Source organism: Thamnophis elegans, chromosome 1, assembly GCF_009769535.1.
Source record: "Thamnophis elegans isolate rThaEle1 chromosome 1, rThaEle1.pri, whole genome shotgun sequence".
Taxonomy (NCBI): domain Eukaryota; kingdom Metazoa; phylum Chordata; class Lepidosauria; order Squamata; family Colubridae; genus Thamnophis; species Thamnophis elegans.
Window position 1 is genome coordinate 46,371,902 of NC_045541.1, and position 27,928 is coordinate 46,399,829.

General features: G+C 41.0%; 1 protein-coding gene across 1 annotated transcript; it reads left to right on the top strand.

The window, feature by feature from the left end:
* Positions 1-27,651, top strand: LCT (lactase). The gene is made up of 14 exons (XM_032238874.1): positions 1-490; positions 3,019-3,076; positions 5,109-5,814; positions 6,390-7,035; positions 10,286-11,848; positions 13,287-13,555; positions 14,765-15,055; positions 16,112-16,310; positions 18,766-18,968; positions 21,475-21,572; positions 23,021-23,155; positions 24,863-25,086; positions 26,588-26,824; positions 27,414-27,651. The coding sequence occupies exons 1-14, from the start codon at positions 1-3 to the stop codon at positions 27,620-27,622; spliced, it is 5,328 nt and encodes a 1,775-aa protein (XP_032094765.1). The 3' UTR covers positions 27,623-27,651.
* Positions 27,652-27,928: the final 277 nt, after the last annotated feature.

Sequence of the window (27,928 nt, forward strand, 5' to 3'; positions counted from 1 at the left end):
ATGGGAGAACCTACGCTTTATTCTGTAGAGGCTCAGCTAGATTGTCTTTGCCATCAACGGTCACTCACTTCTTTGTCATCACACTTTGCCAAGCTCCGTGCAAAAGGTGTGACACATTTTAAGGTGGCCTTGCCATGGTCTCGTATCCTGCCAGAAATGAAGACTCAGAAGCCCAAGAGAAACGTGGGATGCTACCAACAACTTCTCCGAACTCTCAAATCTGCTGATCTTCAGCCAGTTTTGATTCTGCATCAGCATGATTTGCCGAAATCTTTAGCTGCCCAGCTTGGATCTACCACTTTTGCCGATCTTTTTGCTGAATATGCAGACTTTTCATTTAGGACTTTTGGTGAATCAGTGAGCACCTGGATCACTTTCAGCCATTTGCCTAAAAATATCAAGGAATTACCTCTTGAGGATCCTCTCCAAATGCTAGTTTCAGCACATCAAAAAGCTTATAAAATCTACCATGAAAAACACTCGTTTAAAGGTAAGTATGAATAAATGAAACAATGAATTGCAATTTTGGACAAACACAAATTTTAGAGACGGGATCCTATAGAATAAGAGTGCAGTGCTCTTGTGAGGTAATGCCACATGTTTTAGGAAGTATCACAAAGTGGTATTTTAAGACTAGCAGAATAATCTTAAAGGGTGAACATTTCAAAGAGAATCTTATCAATCTTAATTCAGTTGAATTCCTGACTTTATCATGCCTTTCTTAAACATAAGCTGCTTGTATTTTCCCATCATCTCAAATCCATCAAAGGCAAGCGGGTCTTCCCATTTCCTATCCTATTCCCTACACACTACAGGCACAGACGAAAGCACACATCCTGCTTATATTTGAATACTTTACTAGTTGTCTAATCATTCATTCGTCCATCCATCCATCCATCCATCCACTAGTGCTGCTCAAGACTTACCTGAAGACTCCTAACTACTTAAATACTAGTTCTTTCTTTCCATACATTTTTCTCCTTGGATTCTTTTAACAATGTATTTTTCCTAATTTTCAGATGGAAAAGTATCCATTTCCTTGGACTTTATTGATAATCAGCTGGTTCTTCCAGAATTATTCATATCTTCAGTTTGGGTAATGTGTTTAATTTTCTTAGAATCAGATTAGTCTCCAACCTGTAGCCAGAAAAAAAAAATTCTAACGTGCAAAACAAATAACACAGAATTTCCCAAAGCAAACGCAGCCCATTAGCAATTTAATGAAGCAATTCTTGTAGCCCGTTTGAGATTGTCCAGAACTTAGCAAGCTGAAAAAGAATATAGCACAAAACATTTTGTACTGTGCCTGTTGTCTTTATGGAATTCACAGCAATTAGTTATCATGGCCAGTAGCCTAGCTAATATCAAAAAGGAATATGACACTTTTATAGAAATAAGCCCATGAAATGGCCATTAGTTATAATGACACTATGGGAATACCAACCTTTGAAGTCTGGCCATTGGGGGGGGTAGAAGAGGACTTTTCCATTCAGGTTAGCTGAGCCATTTCCCTAAATCTTCAAGTGAACTATTTTAGGAAGCAAGATATTGGATCAGATAAATCCAAGAAGACTTTAATATTCTCAGAATATCTTCAGAAATGATCCTCTGTTGTTTTTTGTTTTTTTTTGCAGTTGTTGTCTTCCATATGAGAATGCATATGGAAATCATCAATAAGTTATCCAACTGAATGCATGTGCTTTTTTGGTCTCCATGGGGAACTGCAACTGATCACTGTCTTCACAGCTGAAAATTATATCCCATAGGAATAATGTTAGGATCAGGGGTGTCAAACTGGCAGCCCATGGGCCGGATGCATCATGCACAGGCCATGCCCACCCCGGCACCATGAAGGGAGGAAATGTCGCAAAACGTCTTGTGACAGCAATGTGACACACTGAGTTTGACACCTATGTGTTAGGAGGTGCCTAGGCCTACAGCTAGATTCAGCATAGCCACACCATAGTGCAACCTCTGTGTACCTTCCTGGCAAAGTAAAGTCCCCCTTAAAAAGAGACTTGATTGCTGGTGGTATTGTGTTTGTGTCCATATAGTTCTCTTCCCTCACTTGTTCTGGGATGTCTTCCTAGCACAGGGGTGTCAAACCCGCGGCCTACAGGCTGGATGCGTCATGCACTGGCCACGCCCACACCCAGTTTAGCAAAAGGGGGGGGGAGTCATGATACATCATGTGACGACACCGTGACGACGGGAATTTGACCTAATGACAAATCACTGTGTTCTTGTAACTCAATTGCATTGAATTACATTGAATTATTTAAGCATTTAAATAATGCTTCTATTTTTGGGGGGGGGAAAGACACAAGTCTTCAAATTAATAAATAAAATAAAGTTAATATCCTATCCTTTAGAAGAAAATGTACCTGTTGGCTGTTGTACTTTGCTGTATGCATACATAACTTAGATATATTTTATTCAAGTTTGCAAATGGTTATTTCTCTTCTTTTGCAGTATATTTTTTCATCTTTACATTTGGAGGATGTAAAGTGGGAATAGATCTTTGAGATTTTGTGTTCTGTGCAATTTCAGGGGTTATGGATTTTTCTTAGATTTGCATTAGCATGCAAGAGTAGCTAATCCATCTTTAAAATTTGAAAATCAGGCATCATCGTGCTAAAATAATTCTGCTTCATAATTCGTTCTCTTTGTATAATACTGTTATTTTCCTTCAGACCGGCCATTAAAGTATAAATGGGTGTTTTAAAAATAAACCTAGTTTCAAAATATAATATAAAAGGAGCATTGAGGGGGGAGGTGTGAATCAACAGTCAATAGCATCAAAATCTATGTGTATCACACGCACCATGCATGCAAAAAACGGGCCCAGCCATGCCTCCCATTTTGATCCTGTGGGCACCTCCCTTGGCAGATATGCCTGATTATCCTAATGAATGTTCTTCCAGAGGTATAACTGCAGAAATGGTTGCAGATATTTATGGCCGCTCCATAACAAGATTCTGTTTCATTTTAGGCCTCTATAGATTTTCTGTCTCTCAGCCTACAGTACAACTGTAAGACCAAAGAAAGTATTGAAAAGATGCTCAGTGAAATCAAGGTAATTCAGATCAATTGCACCAATTTACTTTATGGTATTCTGCAGTCTCTTGAATGACCGTGGTGATATTAATGCAAACTCTAGATCAGCCTCCCTCAATTCAGTGCGTTTCAGATGGGTTGAACTATCAACCTCTCTCCAAAGGTTCTGTAAATCAAGCATATCTAGGTGGGATATGTTGCCTGTCTGGGGAAATCTTAACTAAGTTCCCCTGAATTAATATGAATGCAATTTGGTGCTAAACTGGCGATTAATCTCCAAAGCGGATGCACTGCAACTAATTTTACAGAATGTTCACTTAGAAACAAGCCACAAAATTTGCCAAAGTCATTCAATTCCTAGCACCCATGCAAATTTTCTCCAGGATGATCTTGACTTTCACTTAAGACTAAGTGAAAGTGACTAAGTGACATATGTCATAACTTAATATGTTTTGGTTTCAGCATCTCATACATGATAAGGACGTTCTACTCTTTACTCTAAACTTCTTTGGATGTTCTTCTGTTGAAGAAAACCTACCTGCAACAATGGCTTCCATTTTCAGTGGTATGTTTCTTGTGTGGGAAGGATAAGTGATGCTTTTGTGTGGCTTAGACACATATGGATTAGGAAGCAAGAAAAATACAACCATTTTCCTCCTGCACTACTGCACATGGGAATGCTACTTATTTCCATGGGAAGGGGGGAAATCAAATGGGTGCTTGTGGTTGAGAGCAATGACATCACATTAGAGGATAATCTTGTTATATGAGCTGCAAATTAATCAGTTTCTCTTGAGTGTGATGGAAGATATTGCACTTAGCAAAATATTTTAGACCTCTCTTGCTAAAGAGCTAATATGCCTAAGATGGGACAGTAATCAAACTGAAAGTTCTTACTTATTCTTGCTTATCTATTTATTGCATTGATTCTGTTCTCTGTTTTCCAACCATACATGAAGCCGAAGCACAGGTGAAAGGCTATGATGTGAGCTCCTTCTTAGAGAACTTAGCCGTTCCAAAAGCAAGGTATGAAATATTAATTGTTTTCTTTTCGTGTGATTAAATAAATAAAGTGCATGTTTTTCCCGACAGTCCTTATATGCTTCTTTTATAATAAATATTTGGTAAGTGGAAGCATTTTGCTCAGCACTGCAATAATGCCTTTGCAGTAAATCAAAAATATATTTCGTATTAGCTTGAGAAATCCTGTGCTTGGAGCTGAAGATCAAAAACTTTGGAGGTCTTCAGATTAAGATGCAGATACGTACACATACAGTACATATACACATGCACATCAGAGGTGGGTTACTACCAGTTCACACTATTTTGGTGGAACCGGTAGCGGAAGTGGCGACTGGGTCTCCGAACCAGTAGGGATGGCATGCTCGTCACGCCCTCAAACCAGCTCCCCGGTCGCCACTACATCTTTTTTTGACCTTTTTAAATGTTCTATGCATGCACAGACCTTCGCTCATGCGTGTGGGCAAAATCACCCGCACACCAAACCGGCAGTAATGCTGGCAGAAACCCACCCATGATGCACGTGAACACATTTCCACGTGCAGACAAAATATTAGCCAATATGGTTTGAACTTTATAATATAAACATCTCTCTTACCAAGAGGTACCTCATTGGGCCAGGAGACTTTCTACGTTTTATTCTGATTTATACAAACAAATCTAGACTATTCATCAGAATGACCAACATGTATTATACTGTTGGGCACAAATCCCACCTCTTGCATACATGGGTGTAATGTCATGACACATGTACAAAAGGGCAGCGTTTGCATTGAGGTATCACAATGCCAATTCAATATTTGCTTTGAACGTCTTTATTCATGGTGGGTTTTATGAAAATCTACACACTAAATATTGTTCTTATTCTAAACCCTGGGTGAGTCTCCCAACAAATATGATGGTCTTCACATCACTTTTGCATAACATAATCTGTATTTTGAAATTACTTGCCAAAATTTTATTTGAATGAATTCATTTGGATGAGTCATTATCAAAAGTGCAGTTATTGATATAGTCACATTTTTTTAAAGCTCCCACAAGGATCCAGCTACTCGACCAAAGCAGAAGGAAGACTCTACACGAGCTAAGGCTCTGCTTTCAAACTTTGAAAAGATTTGGGAAAAATTTTCTAACCAAACTGAGCTGGAAAGAGACTCCTTTTTGGCAGATACGTTTCCCAGTGGTTTTCTCTGGGGTACATCAACAGCATCCTTTAATGTTGAAGGAGCCTGGGCAGAAGATGGGAAAGGTGAGAGTATCTGGGATCGATATGGACATCAAGACAAAATCTATAAGAATCAAACTGCCGACATTGCCTGTGATAGTTACCGCAAGGCTGAATATGATATTTATCTGCTCAGAGGCCTTCACCCCAAGATCTACAAATTTTCTATATCATGGTCTAGGATTTTTGCCAATGGGGACAAGAGCAGCCTGAACCCTCAAGGAGTGAATTACTACAACAAGCTCATTGACAACTTGCTGGATTCTGGCATTGAACCCATGGTGACCTTGTTCCACTGGGACCTTCCTCAAGTGCTGCAGGACTTTGGTGGTTGGCAGAATGAAAGCATCATTGATGCTTTTGTGAACTATGCAGCTTTCTGCTTTGCCACTTTTGGAGATCGCGTCAAACTCTGGATTACTTTCCATGAACCCTGGGTCATTAGCTATGCTGGCTATGGTACAGGGCAGCATCCTCCAGGAATCATCAGTCCAGGGATAGCATCCTATAAGGTACCAGAAGCAATAAAATGTGCCCTAACTTAAAGTTTGAAGGACAAAAGGTAGCTACTTAATCTGAGGGTTGAATTAATATACATCACCTAGTTAACAATTTGAAAAGACGAATGAGAAATCCAAATCATGAAGACTGCCAAGTGTTTGAGACAGAAGTGGGCAAACAGTGAGTGATAGGTTGCACATGGTGCCAACTTCTCTTTCATCATCCCCAGAACCCTCACAGAACCCTTCAAATATCTCTGGAATGGAAAGGGCCAAACTCTTAAACCCGGTTTGGCCCATTGTAACCCATGAATTGGCTACGAAGGGTCCTGTATCTGTGCTGAAGCCCTAAAAAATGAGTTGAGAAAAATCCTTAGATTTTCCTTCTCAGAGTATGGTTAGTCAAGCCTAAATCAGGAGCCTGAATAGTTGAACATTAGAACCTGCTGATATAATATCACCTGGATGAGCACTCTTTTGTATTCCTTCTTGTCAGAGATACTAGCATCTGAATTTGTAACTTCGAATAAAATATTCAGTGGAGTAACATCTAACTGAATTTATTGCATGTTTCTGTTTTCCAACAGGTTGCTCATATCATCCTCAAGGCACATGCTCGAACTTGGCATGTTTACGACACGCACTATCGTCCCCAACAGCAAGGGAAGGTTGGCATAGTGTTGAACTCTGATTGGGCTGAGCCCCGAAATCCCGGATCTCCCCAGGATTTGAAAGCAGCCGAGCGTTACTTGCAATTCATGTTGGGTTGGTTTGCTCACCCAATATTTATTAATGGGGATTATCCAGAGATCCTGAAAACCCAGATTGAGGAGACAATTAAGCAGTGCTCTGTCGACATTGCCAAGCTCCCCACTTTCAGCAGCGAGGAGAAGAAAATGGTACAAGGAACAGCTGATTTCTTTGGCCTTTCTCATTATACTTCTAGACTTGTTGGTGTTTTGGATAATCAAACCTGTAATTCAGATTATGAGACCATTGGGGGATTTTCCTGGGATGTGGATCCTTCTTGGCCGACGACAGCAGCACCTTGGTTGTACGTTGTGCCCTGGGGGTTGAGGAGATTGCTGCAATTTGTGTCTGAAGAATATACAAAGACCAGTATCCCCATTTACATCGCGGCAAATGGTGCACCTATTGATGATGGAGCTGATTTGATTAATGATACCGCAAGGCTGGATTACTATCGTCTCTATATCAATGAGGCCTTAAAAGGTACAGAAGGTTTTCATGTCGAGTGTCTGAAAGTTTGGTGAATATTTGGCTCTTTCACCAGATGCTAAGTTCTTAGTGTCCCGTGTATTGTTTATCTGTATTGGCGTGATAGGTAAAATTTGCATGTCTTCCTAACCAACCCAAAGATCAGGGAAGACATGCAGTCCCTTACATTCTGCTGAAACCCATTGACAAGGTAACCGTTTTAGGTGCTAGGCAATGTTCCCTCTAATTTTTTTTCAGTGTGAGTGGAAAAGTATAGTGTTTGAGCAGCACGTTTTCATACCTGAGCACCTGGATTTTTTTCATAGATGTCACCCAAGACAACGAAATTAGTGTTATTTGAAACTCAATTCTACCATGTAAATATCCATTAAGTAACGAAATCTCCCTATACAGGTAGTCCTCAATCTACGACCATCATTGAGCCCAAAGTTTCTATTGCTAAGGGAGACATTTGTTAAGTGAGTTTTGCCCCATTTTACAACCTTTCTTGCTACAGTTAAGTGAATCACTGCGGTTAAATCAGTAACCTGGTTGTTAAGTCAGTCTGACTTTCCTACTGACTTTCCTTGGCAGATGGTTGCAAAAGGTGACCCCAGGATACTGCAACCATCATAAATATGAGGCAGTTGCCAAAGATCCAAATTTTGATCATATGACCATGGGGATGCTGCAATGATCATGTGTGAAGAACAGCTGTAATTCACTTTTTTCAGTGCTGATGTAGCTTTAGTCATTAAGTGAACTGTTGTAAGTTGAGGACTATACTTTCCCCCTTACTATCCAATAGTCTGCAGTGATATTAGCAAGTTATGAATAAATTACCAACTGATGTAGATTAGCAATTGGAGCACTTAAAGAAGCAAACAAAGAGGGGAGAGGAAGGAAGGGAGGAAGGAAAGAAGGGAGAGGGAGAGAGAGACAGAGGGAGAGGGAGAGACAAAAAAGGAAAGAGGAGAAAGAGAAAAAGAAAGGGGAGAGGAGGGTGGGAGGATAAGAAAAAGAGGCAGAAAAAAGAAAGAGAAAGAGGGAAGGAAGGAAAGAAAAAAGGAAGAAAAAAAGAAGAAAGAAAAGAGGAGAGAAGAGAAGGAATAGAGGCCAAAAAAGCAAACAAGGAAAAGTAGGGGAAAAACTTTCACTGGAAAACACTATTTTTCCATCAATGCAAAACTTTCCTAAACAAGGTTAATTTTCTGGATTTTGACTTTCTGGTCCAGGTGGACCAAGAAGCCTTTATTTTATTTTTCTAAAATCAAATAAAATCTGCAGAGCACCAGCTCAACTCCCCCTTCCTGCGAAAAAAACCTCGAGCGCAGAGGCTGGATTCAGACAACATGTGCATATGCAGCGTGGGTTTCCACTTGTTTGAGAGTTGGTTGCTGCAGTTGCTGCTGCCGTTGCTGCTGCCGCCGCTTCTCTCAGTAACTTTGATCCAGGAGGGAACAGCCTCCCTGTCAATCAGCTAGAAAACGGCTTCCTTCCCTCAGCTTCCTTCGTGCTGAGTTATCCTTTAGAAACTTACTGTTAATGCCTACTTCCCTATCTCCCACAGGCTATCAGGGCTTTTTTTCCTGCTCCCGCCCCTCCGCCGCCTTCCTACTGGCCCCCGTAGCCTCAAAGGCTCCTCAAAGCCACAGCGCCGGGCAGCAAATCCGGCGGTGCTGTTAGTGGAGAAGGAGGCAGCAGCAGTTAGTCTGGACTGCAAAGGACCTCCTCCCCAGCTTCCGGAGCCTGTGGAAATCACTGCGCGGGAGTTGAAAAGTCCTGCGCGGTGTTTTCTTGCCATGTGCGCGGCCGCGCAGCCGCACACCTTAGAGGGAACAGTGGTGCTAGGGTTACCACACCTATTCTGTTTCAATCAACTTCACATACTCTCAAAACCTGCATAAAAATAATTGGGTATCACTTCATATCTCCCATGCTTTCAGGAGCCAAATCATTAAAACACATGCAGAGTATTATTACTCAACTAAACTTTACTTTCTAGAGTGACTTGATTTTAAACACTGCTTGATTTTAAACATTTCTTCAAGAGAGTGTCTCATTGCCTCCAATTGAAAGCATCAAGGCTGGGCACCTTACTTGACTTTTACACCTTGGTTGAAATGTCTTCTGCTCAGAAGATTGTCCCAGGCTAGTGAAATAACCAGTTTGATGACGTTCTAAACCCATTGTCCATAAATGGAGAGCTACTTCACTTCCTAGAGCAATGCCAGAGAGAAGCATTCCTTCAAGGCTTCATATTGGCCTGTTATTTATCCTGGCTTAAAACATACAAATCAGAGGTGGGTTCCTACCGGTTTGGCCGGTTCAGCCAAACTAATAGTGGTATGACGGTGTGAGTCACTGGAACCAGCAGCAACCCAGGCCTGCCATGTCCCCAAACCCATTCTCCAGTCGGCACCATCTGTGGCACCATCTTGTTTTTAAGTTCTGCGCATGCCAGAACAATTTTAATTGAACTGCACATGAGTGCACATAAGCAAACTGTCAAGCAAAACTGATACAAATCTATTGTTTGCCTTCTCATACCAAACCATGAAAGATGGGTTGCACTGGCTTGGGGTCCACTACTGAGCTTCAGGTAGCACAAAAGATTGGCAGCCATCACTAATCAATTGATACAATCAAGGGCCTTTTCTCATACATAGTCTTATGAGTGACAGAAAGGCTCAGTGAAGCTTGATGGGTAATGCTGGAATACCTGGCCCCATGCAATGAAGTCCTTGATCAAAGAAGTATCCCTGTCATCTGGTCACTACAGCATGACCAGAACATTTTCCAAAACCCTATACCAAAACCCTATACTCATCTGTTAAAAGTATAACTTTTAACAGATGAGTAGTTGCATTTCAAGCTAAATAAAATTGAATATACTTTTGGTTCTGTAGGGGAAGGAGTGGCAGAACCTGGGGATGGAGTTAAAAGAGGTATCAGTTTAGAATCTCTATGTAGCCACAAGTGAACTAAGATCAACCCTCCTTGAATTCTATGGACCCTTATTTAACTCCAAGCAGGTGCTGTTACTTACTAAAAGATTTCTGTGCAGTAACTCAATTGAATTGGACTTTCATATGTGGACCTGATATTTCATGTCTGATAGGCTCTGATTATACTGAGAGACTATGTGTGGCCTGCACATATTCACATCATTTTGTATAGATGACAGAATGCATTTTTGGTCATTCTGTGTATTTTATAGGATTGAATGAAAATCTAAACAAATTATTTGTTCTTTATTCAACAGCTGTAAAGGAAGATGGTGTGGATGTTCGGGCATATATTGCCCGATCATTGATGGATGGCTTCGAAGGCATGTCAGGTTATAGTCAAAAATTTGGCCTCCATAATGTGAATTTTGAAGATGCCAATAGGCAAAGGACGCCAAGAAAATCTGCATATTTCTTCTCTTCTGTGATTGAAAATAATGGATTTTCTAATGCAAGCATAATAAAACATATCCAGCCATTCAGAAAGGATTTTTCCATGTTCTCAAGGTTGCCTAATTTGTCAGCATCTGAAGTCCCATCAAAGGCAAAGATAGTTTGGGAAAAGTTTTCTGATCAGACTAATTTTGAAAGAGACATATATTTTTATGACACTTTCCCGAAAGATTTTCTGTGGGGCGTTTCCACTTCGGCCTATCAGATTGAAGGAGGCTGGAATGCAGATGGGAAAGGACCTAGCATATGGGATAACTTTACTCATACGCCGAGAAAAATTAAGAACAATGACACTGGAGATATAGCTTGTGACAGCTACAATAAAGTAGATGAAGATCTTTATTTATTGAGAGCCTTAAAGGTGAACAGTTACCGCTTCTCCTTCTCATGGTCTCGAATTTTTCCAGATGGCAGAAACCAATCTATAAATAGTCATGGGGTTGATTATTACAACCGACTGATCAATGGTTTACTGGCTGCAAATATTACACCAATGGTCACTTTATATCACTGGGATCTGCCTCAAGCTCTCCAAGATATTGGTGGGTGGGAAAACTCTGATCTGATTGAACTGTTCAATAGTTATGCTGACTTCTGTTTTCAGACTTTTGGAGATAGGGTTAAGTTCTGGATTACTTTCAATGAACCTGTCATAATTTCATGGTTTGGCTACGACACAGGAGTCCATCCTCCAAATGTAGAAGACAAACCAGGTGAAGCCCTCTATAAAGTTGGTCATACAATACTGAAGGCTCATGCCACGGTATATCATACATATGACCAGAAGTATAGGAAAAGCCAGGAAGGTGTAATTTCCATAAGTCTCAACATTGACTGGGTTGAACCGAAGACACGGAGAAATTCCCGCAATGTAGAAGCAGCGGATCGGTTCCTCCAGTTCACTGCAGGATGGTTTGCACATCCAATTTTTAAAAACGGTGATTATCCAAGTGCCATGAAATGGACAGTAGGAAACAGGACTGATTTACAGAAACTGCCCATCTCCCGCCTTCCAGTTCTCACTGAAGAAGAGAAACAATTTATCCGGGGCACAGCAGATGTCTTCTGCTTAAATTATTATACCACCAGCTTTATACAGCACAAAACCACCAAGTTGAAACCATTTTCTTATGAAACTGACCAAGAACGAGCCCTGGAGAGAGATTTTTCGTGGCCAACCACAGCCCTGGCAAATATGCCAGCTGTGCCATGGGGGCTCCGGAGGCTCCTCAACTGGGTCAAAGAGGAGTATGGCAATCTACCTATTTACATTACCGAAAATGGAATCGGAATAAAAGCTAAGTCAGACGTTGACGATACCAAAAGGATATTTTATTATAAAACCCACATTGATGAAGCTTTGAAAGGTAATGAAAAAAATTAATAATAATTTATTAAATTTATATGCTGCCCAACTTCCATTGACTCTTCATGATGCTTTAATAGTAGCAGTTTAATGTATGCTTGTAGGTACCAGATAGGAAGCATGGATACGTTTTTGGGTTCAGTGATTACTGGACCTCCTTGGACTTAGACTTATCATGAGCATCCTGATCATCTGGTGGGCAAGATGAAGAGTCATGGAACATCTATGTTCCAAGAGGGAAATTTGAGTACTGTGCATTAATTCAGCTCTCTTCCGAGCAATTAATACAAACCCAGAGGCATTTCCTTTAAATCTAGACTAGAGGCTGCTTTGCTTTGCTTTATGCAAGGTTATCGATTTTATTTTATTTTATTAGAAAAACTTAAACAAAAAAAAGTAAAGCCAAATTTGACACATTGCTTATAGTCATCTTATTACTCAGCTAAACTAATCCAAGCTTTAAATAATGTTGAAAGGGAGCACTCAGTGGGATTCAGCACTGCCAAAATATTCTTTGGAGTGCGCTGTTAGATAAAAATATAAATTAAGAATGACTACATTTAAAGTTAATTAAATCAAGCATGCAAACCTAAGCATACATTCCTGACAGTAAATGCTGTTGACCATCTAGGAATTCAGACTAAAAGTATACAAGATTGTATCAGTCATCATTTTAAAGACAGCAAGTTTTAATTAACTTTTCAATTACTTTTACATCTGAAAAATCATTGTTTTCTGGAATGACCACTGAGTGTTAGTAATACTTTCTAAGAGAAAATTTCTCATGTATTCTGTGAGATTTTGTCTCCTGCAAATGAAGTTATTTCTTCAGAGTTCAGAGAAAACCCCGTAGGATTGTAGCCTTGTCCAACAGAAGATCTGGCCAGCAGTTCAGACTGTTGTAGATCCATCATGTCTGTAGAACCAAGTTCAGAAGGGCTGCATTTCAATGGTGGGTTCCTACCGATTCGGACCAGTTCAGCCGAATCGGTAGTGGTTTGGCAGCCTGGGTCGCTGGAACCGGCTGGAACTGGCATACCTGCCATGCCCCCCAACCGGTTCTCTATCTTGCTTTTAATTTTTTGCAATTTTAATTGCACTGCACATGCACACGCAGCGTGCATCAAGTGCGCGCACACGCGCAGTGGCACATGAGTGAATCAGCAGTAGTGCCTGCCAGAACCCAGCCTTGCTTCATTTGTATTCATAATGTCACAGATTTTGAAATCTGGGAATAAATCCATGAAATGTACATAAGACTGTAGGCTGAAGGACAAATTACTTCCAGCTATTCCCAAGATTGCTACCTACACTTACACATAGGTCAACAGAAGCAAATCATCAAGTCTTTTTCTTGTTTCTTAACTTTATTTTCTTTTTTAGCATTACAGTAAACATATCCAATACAAAAACAGTCTTTTGATTTCCTGTTTTTTTAGCCTACAAACTGGATGGAGTAAATCTTCGAGGGTTTTCGGCTTGGTCACTTATGGATAATTTTGAATGGCTGCACGGTTATGAGCCAAAATTTGGCCTACACCAGGTTGATTTTGAAAATCCAAACAGGCCTAGAACTCCTAAGGAGTCTGCTATATATTATTCAGAAATCATACGTAACAACGGATTCCCACTCTCAGAAGACGATGAGTTCCTTTATGGAGAATTTCCCAAGAACTTCTATTGGAGTGTGGCCACAGCAGCATATCAGGTTATAAAAAGAAACATGCCTTGATATTGAACTTTATGAAGAACATTGTGGAAATTGTTGGGAGATTTATTAGTTCTGGCCCGAATAGCCACTGGATAGACAGTTAGAATTCCTATATGAAGTGGTGGTAGTGGAAAATTAGGGGATTCACCAACTAGACTACCATGGAGAGGGCTTGGGGTGGGGGGAAAGCTTGGGGGATTACAGCCAGGGGTCGGAAGAGTGAAGAGGAACTGGAGAGTATGGCAAAGGAATGAGATTGGCAGAGAGCAATATAGACCAGGGGTGTCAAACTCGCGGCCTGCAAACAGGATGCATTACATGCTGGCCATGCCCATCCCCAGTTTAGTGAAGGGGAAAAAGCTATATGTCACGTGACAACAACATGACGCTGTGAGTTTGACACCCCTGATATAGTTATTTTCAAAATTTACTTGAATTTTTGGATGCTAGGTTGCTGGGAGACTTGGACTCAGGCTGCTATCATTAAATGCTAACTCTTGTTATAATGAGGCCTTAATCCTCTGCTATGTGGAAAAGAGCCATATGCATAACTGTATCCTAATTTGGAGATAATCCTGTTTTAAAAGTCTAAGGAAGGGCCAGAGTAGAGCAATAATCCTCTTTGCTATGATCAGATGCTCTTCTTTGCTAGGGGTACTGCTTGTTTATCACCCAACACACTGGCCAGCATCTGAGCTGCTGGATTTGATAACTTGACAAAGATTGGATTCCCCATCTTGTTGTGCTGGGGAACTTCAGAATCCATTCACTGAGAGTGGGACTGGTTGAGAAATTCATGTACTACGTGATAGAGATCGGCTTCTCCCAGATGGCAATTGGTGTAACTGTACGTTGGTTCTAGGATGTCTGGACTATTCTTTTTTCTAAATTAGTATTTATCTTGATGATGGTGAGCTACCACTTTAATGATAATTCAAATCCCATAATAAAGAAACATGCTTATTAGACCAGACGAAGTTTATAAGATTAACAGGAATTCCTCCTTTGGCAAATGTATTAAAACTCCAGGAAAAAAAGTGGGAGGAAGGGAAACGTGACATTGCCAGTTCTTAAACTGTCTCTCTTTTTCTTCTAGTCAATTTAATCATATTGCTAATTTTGTACTTAGCAGTGAGTCATTGAAGTGAGAGCCAGCGTGATCAAAGTTGTAAAAACCTAAAATAAATAACTTCCCTTTTGTTAAAGATTGAAGGAGCTTGGAGAGAAGATGGGAAAGGCCTCAGTATTTGGGACCAGTTTGCTCACACGCCTTTGAAAATTGACAGCGATGATAACGGAGATGTCGCTTGTGACAGCTACCACAAAATAGAGGCAGATGTGGCTGCTCTAAAAGATATCAAGGTGACCCATTATCGTTTTTCAATCTCCTGGCCTCGCATTCTCCCAGATGGGACCACCAAGCATATCAATGAAGCTGGCCTGAAGTACTATGAAAGACTTGTGGATGCACTTCTTGCAGCAAATATCCAACCTCAGGTAAAATAAACAGCGTGAGATTCCTTACAATCTATTACAGCAGGGGTCTCCAGCTGGAGAATTCTGGGAGTTAAAGTCTGCCAGGCTTAAAGTTGCCAAGGTTGGAGACCCCTGTGCTACAGCATATGTTTGTAAGATGGAATAAGATGTTATCTTTCAGGTTTACAATGAGATGATTTGTTATATATAGGTAGTCCTTGACTTACGACCATAATTGGGACCAGAATCTCCAAAGCTAAGAAAGGTGGCTGTTAAGGGAATTGTGCTCAGAATTATGGCCTCTTTTTGCCACAGTTGTCAGAGAATCACTGGAGTTGTTAAGTGAACAATATGGCCATTAAGTGACTCTGGCTTCCGCTATTGACTTTGGTTGTCGGAATCCAGCTGGAAAGGTCAAAAATAGTGATTCTAGGACGTTGCAATCATTGTAAATATACGCCAGTTGCCAAAACACCCAAATTTTGTTCGTGTGATTATGGAGATGCTGCAACAGTTATAACTGTGAGGACCAGATGTAGGTCATTTTGTTCAGTCAGTCATGAAACATATGGTAGTAAGTTGAAGATTACCTATAAACAAGGTTGGTTATACAATACTCAGAAGAACCAGGTACAGGAGCTCCTCAATTGAGCCCAACATTTCTGTTAAGTGAGACATTTGTTAAGTGAATTTCCCACCATTTTATTACCTTTCTTGCCACAGTTGTTGAGTGAATCACTGCAGTTGATAAGTTAGTAACCTGGTTGTTAAGTGAATCTGGCTTCTCCATTGACTTTGCTTGTCAGAAGATTGTCAAAGGGGACAACATGACCCTGGAACACAGCAACAGTCATAAGTATGAACCAGTTGCCAAGCATCTGAATTTTAATCACATAATCATGACTTGAATATTATATATTTTCACCCCATGACTTGGCTGTGGTTTTGTACAATAGTTTAATAAGCCATTTCTCCCAAAGTAATATTTTACAGCTTGCCACTACACAGATAACTGGTTAATTGAACAAAAATAAAAAAAAATGATACACTTTTGTAAATGCATGTCTTAAATTCTAGATAACCCTGTACCACTGGGATCTTCCTCAGGCCCTCCAGAACATTGGAGGGTGGGAAAACGAGTCCATCATTCCGAAATTTAAAGATTACGCAGACCTCGTTTTTCAAAGATTGGGAAACAAGGTGAAATTTTGGATAACTTTAAATGAGCCTTACGTCATTTCCAACCTTGGTCATGGTTATGGAGTGTCTGCACCAGGTAAGGTCTTTTACCAATCCTTGTTTGTAGGAGGAATACTTTAGAAAAACGCAAGGGTATTGTTGATTATTAAAATCTCTGTTGACTAGGAAAGGATAGTTTGGCAATTAATAGAGAACTTAAAATTCCAAGATTACATTAATGTAATGTAAAAGTAGCCTTTAGGTCAGGGGTGTCAAACTCGATTTCATTGAGGGCCGCTCAGGGTTGTGTTTGACTTCTGGGGGAATGTGGGGTGTGTGGCCAGGGTGGATATGGCTAGAATGATGTCACTCATGTCAGAGGGCTACTTGTGGTGGCCTGAGTGCTCTGCCAGTGAAAACGGGTTCCCAAGCTCCATTTTCGACTTTGATGGTGTCCTGCAACCCTCTGCCAGTAAAAACAGAACTTGGGAGGGCTGCGCATGACCCTCACAAGCTTCCTTTTTGCTGGCAAATACACCTCAGGCTGGTCCTTTGCTCTTTTCAGGGTGGCCCATGGGCCAGATCTAAGCACCCCCTGGGCCGGATCTGCCCCCCGGGCCTTGAGTTTGACACCCCTGCTTCAGCCTTTTCAAGTGTTGCTGAATTATACATTTCAGCCACTTTAATTGTCAGGACCAATTGTGAGGGATTCACGGGTTCCTTACCCTTAACCCAGTATTCCTGACTCTTCTAAACAGTACATAGGGAACAGAAGTAATTAATGAAAGACATTAATGGAGCTAAGAGCTTTGGAAAAACCGAATAGCAAATCTCTTCTTAGATGAACAAGTTCTGCATTGTCTCTTGGGTCTGTTAATCAATCTTGTTAGAAATTCTGAGAAAATCACAGGAAACATTCTCCAATAGATATCTACAGGAAGAGCAGAGCACGCAAGAAATCGTTATAAGCCATATATAAGTCTTTACTCCCTTGTTATATTAGGCCAGGTCTGGTATGCTGCCAAGCCTATTCAAATTTTTCTAGTTCTTCCTCTTAAGCCAATGGGCCGTGGTAAACTTCAACTGCATGTATTTGGAAGTCTGCTGTTCTTTAAGCAAACACAAGTAATTCTCAGCAACTTATATACCGTATATACTCGAGTATAGGCCGACCCGAATATAAGCCGAGGCACCTAATTTTACCACAAAAAACTGGAAAAGTTATTGACTCGAGTATAAGCCTAGGGTGGGAAATGCAGCAGCTACCGGTAAATTTCAAAAATAAAAATAGATACCAATAATGTTTTTGAATATTTATTTCAAAGAAAAACAGTAAACTAGCGGTGTATTCAATGAAATACTTCACTCACCTCATGATGCTGATGTCCCGCTGTGATGATGATGTCCCGTGCAGCCGCGGGAGCGATGTCCCGCCTCCTATGACACACGGCACAGTGATTCCTATCATTGGATCACTGTACCAGAGGAGGTGGGACATCGCTATGTGGCTGCTTGCCATAACAAGGAGGAGGTGGGACATCGTTGCAGAGCGGCAGGAGGGGGAGGAAGGGGAATCGTAAGACAGCCCTGCATTACATTAGAACGTGAGGAGGGGGGATGATGCGGTGTGCGCTGCGCGGCAAACTGACACAGAGGGAGGGGAAACTCACAGGGGCACTGGGCCATTCACGAGTGTCACCCAGCGGCATGGCCCCGCCCCTTTTTCTCCTCCATTTCGGGCAAATTTTTCACTGACTCGAGTATAAGCCGAGGCGGCTTTTTTCAGCCCAAAAAGTGGGCTGAAAAACTAGGCTTATACTCGAGTATATACAGTAACTGATATTGGGGCATAGGGAAGTATGGCTTTAAGACAGATGTGTAATTGTGTAAATGAGTTACGAAAAAGCTTCAGCTTAGAGTGTTTAGTTAACCACAGAGTAGGGATTCACACAGGCCTGAAACTGATGTACATCAGAGGTGGTATTCAGCAGGTTCTGACCAGTTCTGGAGAACTGGTAGTTCGGAGAGCTGGTAAATACCAGTTCTGACTGGCCCCACCCCATCTATTCTCTGCCTCCTGAGTCCCAGCTGATTGGGAGGGATTTTGCAGTAACCTTCCCCTGGAGTGCGGAGGGAATGGAGATTTTATCTTGCCACGCCCACCAAGCCACGCCCACTAAGCCACACCACACCCAACAAGCCACGCCCACCAAACTGGTAGTAAAAGTTTTTGAATCCCAGCACTGATATACATGTCAGAAATAAAGTATGATATAATGTGTATAATGTTTAATTATAATTTTATTTATTTTCTTGAACAAGAGAATTATTTCTTTAGGATCTCCTTTAAATTTATTATCTTTATGTCGGTGCTACAATCATCAAAGCAATAAAATGGACCTTTGCCACCACTTTAGTATAATATTCTGAAAGAAGAAGAAAAAAAATCACATTTTAAGAGGTTATCTCCTTGCAGAAAAGCAAATAGATTAAAATCTATTGGTACTCCTGTAGCTGCAGAGTTAACCATTCCCATGTCCTTGTTTTCTCAGGAATATCTGGAAGACCTGGTCGTGCCCCTTACATTGTGGGACACAATTTGATCAAGGCACACGCAGAAGTGTGGCATCTCTACAATGAAACCTACCGTCCCAGACAAAAAGGGTTGATCTCACTTTCCATCAGTATCGAGTGGGCCGAACCAAAGAACCCTCACAAACAGGAGGATTATGAGGCTGCTGAAAGATACGTTCAGGTAATACAATATCTGTAACAATGAGAATTCCCCGCCCCCCGGATTCTCAGTTGTTACTGGACCACAGCTTCCATCTGGTTTGATCACAAATTATATTAGCTAAGGAGCAGCTGAGATACAAGCTATTGGTAATCAGGAGACAATGTTGAGAAGGTCCACCATTTCATAAGTTAAATAATGATATAAATCATGAGGATGTCCAGCTTTGGCAAATTTAAAACTTGTGGAATTCAACACCCAAAATTCTGGGAGTTGAAATCCACAGGTCTTAAAATTGCCCAGATTGGACACCTCAATGTAAACTCTATCATGTACTCTCAATAAGATCTATAGTTTTGCTTGGATTTAAAGCCAAATAGTATCTATTCTTCTATTAAATAAAATCAACAGAAACATAGTTTAGGTATTCAATAGGTATTAGTATCTAATCGGTATTTGGATTATGGAAAAAGGTAAATATCCCTGAGATATAAAATAGTGCACAATCAGCTTCAGTCTTCAAGTATGAGGAGAGAACAACTATTAATCATGTCTTCTGTCCTCCTAGTTGGGACATGCCCTCCTGTATGTTAATCCCTGCTTACTCCAGTTTTAAAACAAAGTTACATGGCAGCATGCACACATAAAATGCTAGGAAATAAGACCAGCTCATATTTTTCCAACTTGATTCAGAATAATTGTGCTATTATAGAAATACTGTAACCTTATATTCATAAATCTAGAAGGTGGTTTACTTGGAATAGGCTGGTTAAGATTATGAATAGCTGAAATGTGCAACATTTATATTTATCCCGTCTTTATTATCTTTATAAATAATTCAAAGCGGCTTTGCTTTAGGGTACATCTGTTCATATATGTGCCTTTCAGTGTCACGTTTAGAAGTGGAACCTAGTGAATTCCTTGGGGAGGGAAACATAGTCTAATGAGCAGACATTCGTACCTACTCTTTGCCTTATTAAATTCATGCCTTTTTAAGAAAGCATTTTCAGAAAGGGAATCACGAACCTTAAGAGCTTCATGCTTATATTATTACTTGGGCTGTAATGGTTAAATTATTGGACTTAGAATGGGGAGGTGTGGCTATGAATTTGCCCTCAGCTACGGAGATTCACAGGATAAATTTGAGGCAGTTCTCCTCTTGTAGCCCAACCAGTGGTGGGTTGCAGGTGGTACGCCCCTGTATGGGCGTACTGGAGCCTGTCCGGAGCATCAGGTACCGTTCCGGTACGGTGCTTCGGAGGGCCCACCCGTCCACCCGAGCTCCTTACCTCCTTTAATCCTTTGGCGCTTCCATACATGGTGCATACGGCGCCTGCGCGACACTCCACCAAGCAGCTGGAGTGTTGCGAAGCTTGCGGAGGCATCGCAGGCAGGTACGATGCATGTGCGTGCCACGCGCTTCCATGTGGGCGACGCCGGGCCCGTTCCAACCGTACCGGTTGGAACAGGATCCAGAACCCACCACTGAGCCCAACCTGCCTCATAGATTGTTGAAGAAGGGGGGCGAAGGGGGGACTACTATACACACTGCCTTGAGCTCCTAAATGAAAGTTACCGGTAGTATGAAATCTAATAAATGTGCAATATTTGGGAATACTTTTAAAAAACCTGGTAGATGATGTTTTATTTCTAAAGAGGGAAGGGCTGATGCTTTTAATCACATACCTCCAATGCTATGTGGGTAGGAGTTGTTGTTCTAGCTGTAACTATAACTACTAGTACTATTTTTGCATTGTATTCAGCAGATGGAGAGTATAGGTCAGTGATGGCCAACCTTTTTTTCTTCGTGTGCCGAAATCGCATGCACATGAGCGACAGTGTGCACGTTCATGCCCACACCCATAATGCAATGTGCCCCCATGCATGTGCGCATGACCCCCAAGCTCCCCTCACCCCTGCGCATGCATGCAACTCCCCCCTGCACAAGCGCCTGCTCCCACTGCACTCCGTTTTCGGCCTAGCAGGCCTCCCTGCAGCCTCCTGAGACTAAAAATGGGCCAGAGAGGGGGCCGCACCCCATCTTCCCCCTTTTGGGGCCTAGCAGGCCTCACTGAAGCCTCCTGAAATAAAAAATGGGGTGTGGGGATATGCTGCACCCCCGCACTCTCCCTAACCCCCACGCATGTGTACACATCTCCCGCATGTGCAGCAGAGACTCAAAAATTAGTTGGCCGGCGGGAGGCATGCGTGCATGCATGGTGGAGCTGAGCTGGGTGATGGCTGGTGCGCCCACAGAGAGGACTCTGTGTGCCACCTGTGCCATAGGTTTGCTATCATGGGTATAGGTTATGGGAGCTCTGACACTCTCAGAGATTAAGGATAGAAGGACACCAACAAGGTGTCCTTGGAAGACAAGTGGCAGCTGTAACTATCAAGCAGCTATATCAAGGTTACAATGTGGAGACTCAACAGGTGTCTGGGGGACGAGGTTTGAGGAACTGCTCTTTCACAAATAAGTTGGTTAATGGGTGTGTAATTCTTGATTTTTTGTGACGTCCCGCCACAGTTTTTTGCTGGTTGGTTTGCTCATCCTATTTTCAAAACCGGCGATTATAGTGATCTGATGAAAAAGAGGATACAAGAAAGAAGTTCTGGCATTTCACGGTAAGTGATTCACTAATGCAGAATAGTTCTCGGGATAGGCTACATTAAAAAAAAATCATTGAATAAGTCATCACTCTCCACTGCCTTATGTCACAAAAGGAAAAAGAATGGGAGACAGAAGAAAAAAGGAAATCCAAGTGCCGGCTGTTAAAAATGAAAGTCTTATGATGACCAATTATCTCAGCAACCGCATGGGAACTGGAGGGCCCTGATGGTTGGTGTTTCTTCAGAGATTTTTGAATGTTTTGAAATGGTGGTGAGGAGTCTGCTGGCAAACTCCTTGGAACACTCAGACCAGCTTCCTCAACCCACTGTCAGGGTATTTTCTTTTCTGGTGACTTCAAAAAACTATGAAGGACCAGAGGAGAAAGATGCTGGGAGGTGGGATGAGGTGAGATGAAATGAAATCATGAGAGCAGAGGATTCTTGCCAGTGGGAACACTTATATGCTCCTCTCAATGGTGCTTTTTCAAAGGGCAAATGGACTATGTTTTTTTTTTCCTTGAGGAAGAAAAAGAAAAAAAGGTAGGAAAGAAGAAAAGAAAGAAAACAAACGTAGTCCAGTTGCCTTTGGAAAAGCACCTGTGAGACAACCATGACCCGGATGACTAAAAATCTTCATAGATACTAAATGCTTATGAAATGTATGAAAGTACAGAAGTTCAAGAGAAGTCTAGTGTTCATTTCTGATACAACTGGATTTCTTTGAGGGTCAGATGAGCACTGTAGTTCTCCTCGAGGCAGGCCGGGGGTGGGTGGGTGGGACTGACGCCTCCTGAAGCACTCTGCCAACCAAAATGGGGCACGAGGGGGCAGGCGTGACCACCCTGCATCCCGTTTTTCACCTGGATGGCCTCCTGCACCACTCTGCCAGCCAAAATGGGATATGGGAGGGGGGCACGTGTCCCCCACGGGCCCCATTTTGGCTGGCAGAATGCTACAGGAGGCCTTCCAGGCCAAAAATGGGGCATGGGGAGGTCGCGCTTGCCCCCCCTGCCCCATTTTGGGTGGCGGAGTGTTGCAGGAAATTTTCCAGGCTGAAAATGGGATGCAGGGGCCCACATACGTCCCCCTCTTGCGCCCCATTTTAACTGCCAGAGACACCGCAGGCCAGTCCTTTGCTATTTCCAGAGTGGCCCTGTGCTACAACCAAACCAGCAGTAAAGCAACTCAATTCCTGGTTCCAGTTATGAAGCTAGATAGGTTTGGATCAGATTCTGAATTATCTAAGAACATGCACTATTCTTATGCTCTTGGTAAAAGGTCAGTTTCCATGCCACCATGCTTTTGCCCTTTTGCAATAACTGTCTACATCGGAATTTATGCTACATTATAAATTACAGATCCCAGCTGATATAGTAATATGTAACATTGCCATTCCTTTGAAATAAACGTATCATGTAGAAATCTATCTATTTTCATGTATGTTTGTGTTATATGTGATTCAGGCTCCCTGAATTTACTGAAAGTGAAAAGCAAAGAATTAAAGGCACATATGACTATTTTGGCTTGAATCATTACACCACAATCCTAGCATCCAATTTAAATTTTCCTGCTATTATAACATCCTACGATGCGGATAGGTAAGCTGCAAGCATGATTTTATATTGTGTTAAATTATGCACCATTTAAGTAATACTAATAAAAATGAAATATAAAGTTAGCCGTTTTTTAGGGTGAAATTACTGGATTTTGTGATTGTTCAATAAAATTTACCATTATATTGTTATTTGGTAAAATGAGAATCTTCCCATGTTTTGAGAGCCCTGGTGGCACAGAGGTTAGAATCAGAGGTGGTATTCAGCCGGTTCTCTTTGATTTGGGCGAACCGGTAGTGGCGGCTGCAGAGGGCAAAAACAGTCTTCCCTGCCCCCCACCCCCAAGGAAATACCAAGCTCAGCTTGGAGGTGAGCAGTGCGGCGCATGTGAAGGGGAGCATGTGGGGGGTTTGTGCATGTATGCGTATGTAGGGGCGCACTTTGCATTATGGGTGCAGGCATGCGCACACACTATCATGCATGCGTGCTCACATTTTTGCCACTCACAACAAAAAAGATTAGCCATCACTGCACTATAGGATAGTAGATAAGCCTAAATGCTATGCTATTGCCATTTTGAAGAAACTTATACACACATGTTTATATGCTGGTCTCTGTTGCAGAAGAATCTAAACTTTCCATAAGACTATGTAGATGGCTGGTTCTCAAAGAGCCAGAAACTGTTACATATTGATCTTTGGTGAACATGTGTATTGTTTGTCCAGTATAAAATAAATTGTGTTTATTTTAAATAGTGCTTGTAGCATGTCTGTAAATGGGTATCATTTCTGTCAAATAGTCCTTAAATGAAATCCTAGTGCATAAGTGGCCCAACTTCTTATAATTACAGTTGTCTGTGTCCTCACTTTTGCTATGCATCTCATTGCCTAAGCCCTAAGTGATCAATATGCAGATGCTATTATTTGGGGAATCACTGGAACATTAACTTTTTAAAAAAGTGCAAGTACATAAAATGTTCTTAACACTATGTACATTCCAAGTAAGCCAGCAATTCTAAACTTTTGTTTTATGGGACAGCAGTATTTTTGCAGATCACAGTCAAAGCCAAAATCTCATAAGATTTTAGGAGAATGTCAAAATCTCATGATATCATAAGATTTTGGCCATTTTTCTGGTTATTCATTTTTACTTGGTCCTGCTCTCTGGGCCATTTATAGTATCCTTGCAGGCCACCACTAAATCATTGGCGCATAAAATTGAAAGCCAATGCTTTGAAACTATGGATTATTTCAACAATAGTTTCTTGAAAATAGTCTTGTATATAAAACTCTAAATTGTAGGCTTTTAGAAGCCATAAAATTTGGTTTCAAAACCAAATAACTTGTTTATCTCTACATTGTTTACCACATAGTGATAAAAATATCTACATACTATTCAAAAGAGATAATAAAAAAGACCAAAACACCTCCTCACTAGCAATCAAAACCCAGATGAGCAAAGATAACACCAAGGTTAACATTATACCAATAATAAAAAAGGAAACAATACCCCAATGAAACAATTAACCAACTCAGTCAAACAAGCTAACATTAAATAGCCTAATCAAGGAACCATCAAATCTACTTCCACCAACACTGACAGAGCAAGCCACTTGCATATATATAAAAAGAGAGTAAACCCATACCTTTTAGCACTGATGATGTTACCTAGGTGGGTAATGAGAGGTCTTCAAGCAAGCAACCAAGCACAGATAGCACCAAAGAGCCCATATGTTTATGTTTGCTTTGACAGAGGTGTTGCTTCCATAGTAGACCAGAGCTGGCTGGGTTCTGGTTCCTTTTGGTTGAAAGTGACTCCATTTGGCTTCAGAAGACTCTTAAAATGGATCAAAGAAGAATACAATAATCCACCTATTTATGTGACTGAGAACGGAATTTCTGAACGTATAGATAGAGGCTTGAATGATACCTGGCGCATACATTATTTAAAGAGTTACATTAACGAAGCATTAAAAGGTATGTGGTTTTCCTTCCGAAAGTGGTCTCCAAATCCAATTAATCCTTCTACCTTATCTCTATTTTCCATGAAAGAGTGAGCATTTAACTAATTTTCCAACGAATGCATGTAATGGAAAAAGGACTTTTGCTGGCATGGAGGTGGGTTTTGAGTACAGAAGTGAGAAAATCAATTCTAACCCTATGAATGACTGTGGTGAATGATATGTTGCAAAATTTCCAGAGTTTTTGAAAATTTAATCCCAATTGCAGATTTAGTTATTCTGCTGACTGTGAAGCATTGGAACAAGCTAGCTTAGTAATTGCTATTTATTATTTTTAAAGCTTTGTGAGTGTGTTAAATGCTGTGTATGGTGTGTAGAGAAAAAACTCTAAAAATATTAGCAAGAACAGATTAACATTTGTAATGTTAACAATATTAAAAATAAGTTAAAATATATAAATAAGGAGGCTAAGACTTTATCGTGACCCGACAAATGCGCGAACGTCAAAACCGCGGCGCTAAAACCGCGATGTCAAAAGCGCGCCGACAACAGCACGCTGACAAAAGTGCGCCGACAGAAGCGCGATTTAAGTTAAGGTAAGGTTTAGGGTTAGGTTTAGGGTTAGGTTTTGGGTTAGGTTTAGGGTTTGGTTTAGGGTTAGGGTTACAGCGCGCTTCTGTCGGCGCGCTGTTGTTGGCGCGCTTCAGCGTTCATTCGGCGGCGCGGTTTTGTCGGCGCGGTTTTGTCGGCGCGGTTTAGTCAGGCGTGCTTTTGTCGTTCGCGCATTTGTGGTGGAACCAGACTTTATTAGGGTTACTAGAATGGAGATTTTCCTGGAAAAGGAGCTAATTGAAACTAGTTGATCATTTGAGGTTGATGGCTTTGTTTTACTAAAGGAAGGAAGAGGCTAATGATCAACTACCTCTAATATATAATCAATCTCTCTCTAATAAACATGTGAAAAGAGCAAAATGGTAACCATTTATTCACTGTCTATATTCGGCTATCCTTACTGGAAATCTTGAAAGCCAGTTTGGAGTAGTAGTTAAGATGGTTAAGGTGCAGGCCAACAAATCAGGAGACTGTGAGTTCTAGTCTCATTTTAGGAATGAGAACCAACTGATTGACTTTGGGCCAGTCATTCTTTTAGAGCTTAACTCGCCTCACAGGGTTATTATGGGGAAAATAGGAGGGCAAAGGATCAGGGTATGTTCGTGTGGGCGCGTGTGTGCGCACAATAATAAAAATTAAAAAGTGCATAGTGTTTAATCTTAAGAGCTATTTTTTTCAACACACTTTGCATTAAGCTTAAGGTTACTCACTCTATATGCCTGGCTCTAGGATTTCCTTCTGTGCTTACTCCTTCAAAATGAAGTTTTGAGAGAGTCCAGATGCCTACAGAAAGGCTGCAACCCAAATTATTCAGGAATCCGCATTGTGTATGAGTTTGCAATTAAACTTGCATAAAACCACTGTAAGAAGAATCTGCCCCATCCCTGTTTTTATATATATAACAGGAGTTGCATTTGATGGTGTTGATCTCCGAGGTTACACAGTTTGGACTTTGATGGACAATTTTGAATGGGCTGTGGGCTTCTCTGAAAAATTTGGCCTGTATTACACCAACTACACAGACCCCAATCTAACTAGAATACCAAAAGAATCTTCAAAATATTACTCATCTATTATCCGCTGTAACGGCTTTCCAGATCCAGCTAATGGACCTCATTTGTGTCTGGAACCACAGCCTGAAGGTAGGTATATTGGAAGCAGAAAAGGACCAGCTTTAAGGGTTTTAAGTTTAATTTAAATTTAAAAATTATTACTATTTTTTAATTGTAATAATTGTACCAGTCTGGACACAATTCTATATGGTAGAAAAAAAACCCAAGAGATTGATATTTTCAGGAGGAAATTGCAATGCAATAGTCAGCTAGTATTGAGACGAAATACTGCCATATCTGGTGCTGAAAGGAACATCTTAATAGGCATCTCTGTAAAAATGCCAAAGCAAATTAATCTGCATCTATTTGTCTTTGATTTTGGAGCATTCCCAAGAGGAATACTCAAGAGAATAACCTCAGGGATTGAAGCTAGAATACAGGAATTTTCATTTTTACAACTATGAATCAAACCCAATGGGTCTTGACCCCCTATACATGCCACTGACAGTAACGATCTTCTCTACTTGAGGTTGGTTTGAGGTGTTTGAAAGCTACTAGGGCAATTTTTTAGGCAGCATACTTGGATGTACCAGTTTACAAATCTTACATTACTTTACCTTTCTAGGTATTACTAAACCACCAGTTACAAACACTGCTCTGCCACTCACAAGCTCAACAGCTGCTACTAGTAATCTGCCACTTACAAGCCCAACAGGACTGGAAGATATCAAGAAAGTGCCATTTTTGGGACTGGACTTGACTTCATCTGAAGCTGAAATAACTCTTTATGTTCTATTTGCCTTATGCTTGCTGGCTATACTAGGCCTCGCTGGTTCCCTCTGTGCATACAAAAAAGCCAAAAATATGCGGAAAAAATCAACATTTTAGCAATCAGAAATGTTTTGCTTTCTCATCTGAAGACTTTGAGCCACACATATTTGAAGTTCTTTATATGCATCTATGAACTTTAAAAGTACATAATCATAACGTGTATCAATTAAGGATATCATTTTGGGTTTTTTTTGCACCCAAGATATACTTGCTTAAGAATTATACAATTTTGGGACGTTATTTTGTTGTGACTATGAAGTTAAAACTACGAACACTGTGCATAAAAGTATTTAAGTGTGTTTCAGAAAAAGAGGGCCATTTGTTCAGTTTCATAACAAATAAATGGAAATAGGTTCTTGTATG

What these genes read in the sequence shown, in the direction of transcription:
- LCT (XM_032238874.1), top strand. Translation starts at nt 1, where the DNA reads ATGGGAGAACCTACGCTTTATTCTGTAGAGGCTCAGCTAGATTGTCTT. An exon ending in TGAAAAACACTCGTTTAAAG is followed by an intron (nt 491 to 3,018) that starts GTAAGTATGAAT and finishes TCTGTCTCTCAG; the next exon opens with CCTACAGTACAACTGTAAGA. An exon ending in TGGCCACAGCAGCATATCAG is followed by an intron (nt 13,556 to 14,764) that starts GTTATAAAAAGA and finishes CTTTTGTTAAAG; the next exon opens with ATTGAAGGAGCTTGGAGAGA.